Here is a 5,955-nt window from a genome sequence, read left to right on the forward strand (position 1 = left end):
AGAGAGTCCAAAAAAAAAAAAAAAACCAGTATATGAATTTAAAACTCACCAATGTTCTTAATTATATGTACCACATTTTCTTCATCCATTCTTCTATTGATGGACATTTAGATGACTTCCATGACTTGGCTATTTTAGATAATGCTACAATAAAAATTGGGGTGTGTGTGTCTTTTGAATTATGGCTTTCTCTGGATATGTCCCCAGTAGTGGGATTGCTGGGTATTGCATGCGTGCATATTCAGTTGTTTCAGTCTTGTCCAACTCTTTGTGACTCTATGGACTGTAGCCTGCAAGTCTCCTCTGTCCATGGGATTCTCCAGGCAAGAATACTGGAGTGGGTTGCCATGCACTCCTCCAGGGGATCTTCCCAACCCAGGAATCCAATGAGCATCTCACTCATCTCCTGCATTGCAGGCAGATTGTTTACTGCTACGCCACTGAGGAAGCCCCTTGCTGGGTCATATGGTAGTTCTCTTTTTTATTTTTTAAGGAGCTTCCTTACTGTTCTCATAGTGGCTGTATCAACTTAAATTCCCACCAACAGTGCAAGAAGTTTCCCTTTTCTTCACATCCTTTCCAGAATTTATTGTTTGTAGATTTTTTGATGATGTTCATTCTGACAGGTGTGAAGTGATAATTTATTAGTTTTGAGTGCTCTGTGGTGACAGAAATGGGAAGGAAATACAAAGAAGAAAAATATATATGTATAAATACAATTGATTCACTTTGAAGTACATTAGAAACTAACACAACATTGTAAGGCAAATATACTCCAATAAAAATTAATTAAAAATGAAAATCTCAAAATGCAACTAAATAAACTATAGACTCTATTCTGTACATTACATCCCACTGACAATTTATATAACTGGAAGTTTGCATATTTTTACTTCTTTTACCTATTTTACTCATCTTTCTCTGGCAACCACCAATTTTTCTCTATTCTATGAGCTCATTTTTTGTTAAGGTTAGGGTTTTTTGTTGTTGTTATTTTAGAAACTGTCATGGTCTGTGTGCAGGTTGGAAAAGAATTTCCAGACAGGCAGAATGATTGGAGAATGAAGTTTATTAGAGTGGGAGATGCTGTTAGAACAATGGGCCAGCTCAAGGGAGAGCTGATGTTGAACAGGGGTACTTAGTCCATTTTTATACCAAGGGTACAATGAACAGGATAGGGGTCTTATGGCTGATTTGCTGCTTGGATGAGGTGGGGGAAGAGTAAGGCAAATGCCTTCTCCCTATGGGTAGGAGGGGAGACAGGTTATACTGTTCAGGAGGACCTGAAATTCTTTAATAGTTACAACATGGGGGAGGGAGGGACAATAAGAGTCTGTTTTTTCCTGTTCCTGCATTCCAAGGCCCTCCTTCTTCTTTTTTTTTTTTTTTTAAAGTTTACTTTTATTGAAGGATATTTGATTTATAATGTTAATTTCTGCTGTACAGCAAAGTGATTCACTTATACCTGTGTGTGTGTGTGTGTATGTATATATATATATAATCTTTTTCATATATTTTTAAATTTTGGTTTATTAAGGAGAGAGAGAATTTTTAATGTGTCATTCTGGATGTTTTATTTATTATTTTTTTTCTGTACAATATTGTATTTGTTTTGCCATACATCAACATGCATCTGCCATGGGTGTACACGTGTTCCCCATCCTGAACCCCCCTCCCACCTCCCTCCCCATACCATCCCTCTGGGTCATCCCAGTGCACCAGCCCCAAGCTTCCTGTATCCTGCCTCCAACCTGGACTGGCAATTTGTTTCTTATACGATATTATACATGTTTTAATGCCATTCTTCCAAATCATCCCCTCCTCCCTCTCCCAAAGAGTCCAAAACATGGTTCTATACATCTGTGTCTCTTTTGCTGTCTCGCATACAGGGTTGTCATTACCATCTTTCTAAATTCCATATATATGTGTTAGTATACTGTATTGGTGTTTTTATTTCTGGCTTACCTCACTCTATAATAGGCTCCAGTTTCATCCACCTCATTAGAACTGATTCAAATGTATTCTTTTTAATGGCTGAGTAATACTCCATTGTGTATATGTACCACAGCTTTCTTATCCATTCATCTGCTGATGGACATCTAGGTTGCTTCCATGTCCTGGCTATTATAAACAGTGCTGCGATGAACATTGGGGTACACGTGTCTCTTTCAATTCTGTTTTTTTTTTTCTGTTCTTTTGTCCTTGGGACACCACAGTATCCACACATGAGATTATATAGTATTAGTATTTTTCTTAGTCCATTTAACATAAAACAGTCAAAGTCCATCCATGCTATCACAAATAGCAATATTTCACTACTTTTTATGGCTAAATTAAAAAGACATAGCTTATTTTTTCATTTATTCATTGATAGGCATTGTATTGAATCTATAGATTTCTTTGGGTAGTATGGGTATCTCAACGATAGTAATTCTAGGGGGAGAAGGTGAGCGTGGGATGAATTGAGAGAATAGCATTGAAACTTGTATATTACCATATGTGAAACAGATCATCCGTCCAAGTTTGGTGCATGAAAAAGGGCACTCAAAGCCGGTGCACTGGGACAACCTTGAGGGATGGGATGGGGAAGGAGGTGGGAGAGGGGTTCAGGATGGGGGACACATGTACACCTATGGCTGATTCATGTCAATGTATGGCAAAAAAACACCACAATATTTTAAAGTAATTAGCCTCCAATTAAAATAAATTAATTTTAAAATAATATTAATTCTCTCAGTTATGAATAGGGTATATCTTTCCATATATTTGTGTCTTCTTCAATTTCTTTCACCAATGTCTTATACTTTTCAGTGCACAGGTCTAACACCTGCTTGATTATTCCTAGGTATATTATTCTTTTTGATGCAGTTAGAAAATGTGCTATTTCCTAATTTCTATTTTTGATAGTTCATGATTAATGTAGAGAAATGCAACAGATTTTCAACTGATATTCATAGCAGCATTATTCACAAAAGCCAAGATATGGAAATGACCTAAGGTTCAGTGGATGGATGAATGGATAAAGAGGTTATGGCGAATGTACACAGTGAAATAACACTTAGCCATAAAAAATTACACACAGAGTTGGACACGACTTAGCAACTAAACAACAACCTAACTAACATTGCTGTACAATATATAGGAAAATTGTTAAGAGAGTAAATATAAGAATTCTAATCACTAGGAGGGGCTTATCTCATGGCTCAAATGGTAAAGAATCTGCCTGCCAGTGCAGGAGACCCTGGTTCATTCCTGAGGTGAGAAAATTTTAGATTCTTTTTTATTTTATTTCTTAGTTTATTTTTATTGTATATATATGAGAAGATGGATGTTAGCTTAACCCACTGTGGTAATCATTTCAAAATATATGCAAATTAAACCTTCATGCTATATCCCAAGAACTTACACAGTGGTGTATATCAACTATTTTTTAAATGAAACTGGAAAATAAACAGCTGACTTTTGTCTTGCTTCTGTTCAAAGAGGAAAAACTTTTCTTTACTGAATATAATGTTAGCTCTGTGCCTGTGATACATGGCCTTTATTGTGTTGAGCTCTGTTCCTGCTTTATCCAATTTGTTGAGAGTTTTTAATCATAAAGATATGTTGGATTTTGTCAAGAGATTTTTCTGCATCTGTTGAAAAGGTTATACAAGTTTTATCCTTCATTTTGTTAATGTATTATATCACATTGATTGGTCACAGACATTGAACCATTCTTGCATGCCTGGAATAAGTTCACTTGATCAGGATACATGATCCTTTTTATGCATTATTTAGTTTTGCTAGTGTTTTGTTAAGAATGTTTGCACTGGGGATACTCGTCTTAAATTTTCTTTGCTTGTAGAGTCCTTGTCTGATTTTGGTATAAGGGTAATTCTGCCTTTATAAAATGAGTTTGGAAGAGTCTCTTTCCCTTCTAGTTTTCAAATACCTTCTGAAGATTGATATTAATTCCTTTTTGAATGTGTGGTATAATTCACCAGTGAAGGTGTCTCATCCTAGACATCTGTTTGTTGGGAGGTTATTTATTATTGATTCAATCTCCTTACTAGTGATTTACTTCTTCACATTTTCTGTTTTATAATGATTTAATCTTGGGAGGTTGTATTTTTCTAGACATTTTTCCATTTTTTTCTAGATTATCCAACGACATATGATTGCTCACAAAAATCTCTCATCATCCTTTACATTTTTCTAGTATCAGTTGTAAAATCTCCTCTTTCATTTTTGAATTTATTTATATGAGTTTTGGACATTCCTTCTGCCAGGCACACACTTCCACACACAGCCTTTCATTTCTCACCTCTTACATGAAGTCACTGCTCAAATATCACCTTGTTTTCAGGTCTTGCCTAAATACCCATGACAAAGTGAATGCACTATTCACTGTCTCCTTTATAGCTGCTCTAGATTTCTTTATACCACTTGTTGCCATCTGTAAGTATTGTATAATGTTATTAATGGCTTACATATTTTTCTCCATCATTGAACTGTAGGCACTTTTGCTCTTCAGGATCTTTGAAGAAATTGCCTAGATAGTAACTATTAATGAATCATGGTCAGAGCTCAATTTACATTCTTGAAATCATGAAGAATTTTTCATTAAAACTGTAGAATACATAACTTCTTGAGGGGAAAGTTGATTGGAACAAAAATTTCAAGTCACAGGTTGCACAGGGAAAACACTAAGTCCGATCTGCACGCAGAATATTAAAATTAGTTTCCTGATGGCCAAGTGTAAGGCCAATTTTAATTATATATTTCCTTCAAGTTTATATGAATATTTGTAATATCATTTTTTTTCTTTCCTAGTAGTTACTTCAAACACATGGAACCAGGCAATGATACACAAATTTCAGAATTTATTCTCCTGGGATTCTCAGAGGAACCAGAGCTACAACCCCTCATATTTGGACTTTTCCTCTCCAAGTACCTGATCACTGTCTTTGGAAACCTGCTCATCATCCTGGCTGTCAGCTCAGACTCCCACCTCCACACCCCCATGTACTTCTTCCTCTCCAACCTGTCCTTTGTAGACATCTGTTTCATCTCTACCACTGTCCCAAAGATGTTGTGGAACATCCAGACCCAGATCAAAGTTATAACCTATGAAGGCTGCATCACACAAATTTATTTTTTCCTACTCTCTGCAGTGTTGGACATCTTCCTCCTGACAGTGATGGCCTATGACCGCTTTGTGGCCATCTGTCACCCACTGCACTACACAATCATCATGAATCCCTGGATCTGTGGACTACTGGTTTTGGTGTCTTGGATCATGTATATTCTGAATTCTTTGTTACAAAGTTTAATGATGTTGCAGCTTTCCTTTTGCACTAATGTGGAAACCCCCTACTTTTTTTGTGACCTCAGTCAGATAACCCAACTTGCCTGTTCTGACAACTTTCTTAATTACATGGTGATTTATTTTACAACTGTCCTGCTAGGTAGTGGTGCCCTGACTGGTATCCTTTACTCTTACTCAAAGATTGTTTCCTCTATATGTAGAACCACATCAACTCAAGGGAAGTATAAAGCATTTGCCACCTGTGCATCTCACATCTCAGTTGTCTCCTTATTTTTTTCTACAAGCCTAGGAGTGTACTTTAGCTCTGCTTCTACCCACAGCTTACACTCAGGTGCAACAGCCTCGGTGATGTACACTGTGGTCACACCCATGCTGAATCCCTTCATCTACAGTCTGAGAAATAAAGACATAAATGGGGCTCTGAAAAGACTCTTCGTGATGGTGAGTCCAAAAAGGCAAATAATTCTAGGTCTGGAGAAATGCCCATCATTGCAAGGCTCAATTCCTCAGAGTCAGTTGTTGTGATTCTTTAATCAGACTGTGGAAGTGAAAGTTGCTCTTTTATTTATTTCCTGAATTTTTATTTTTTCAACTATCTGGTACAATGGAATTACCTCATTTATTAATGAAGATATGCAATGGCT

The 5,955-nt window shown here is 36.5% G+C and overlaps 1 protein-coding gene across 1 annotated transcript; it reads left to right on the top strand.

The window, feature by feature from the left end:
- Positions 1–4,831: 4,831 nt before the first annotated feature.
- LOC104996611 (olfactory receptor 7A10-like) lies at positions 4,832–5,752 on the top strand (the record flags this gene model as incomplete). The annotated part of the gene is made up of 1 exon (XM_010850890.1): positions 4,832–5,752. A coding segment is annotated over exon 1 (921 nt), but the record flags the coding sequence as incomplete, so codon positions are not given.
- Positions 5,753–5,955: the final 203 nt, after the last annotated feature.

This window comes from Bison bison, unplaced genomic scaffold, assembly GCF_000754665.1.
Source record: "Bison bison bison isolate TAMUID 2011002044 unplaced genomic scaffold, Bison_UMD1.0 scf7180017851515, whole genome shotgun sequence".
NCBI lineage: Eukaryota > Metazoa > Chordata > Mammalia > Artiodactyla > Bovidae > Bison > Bison bison.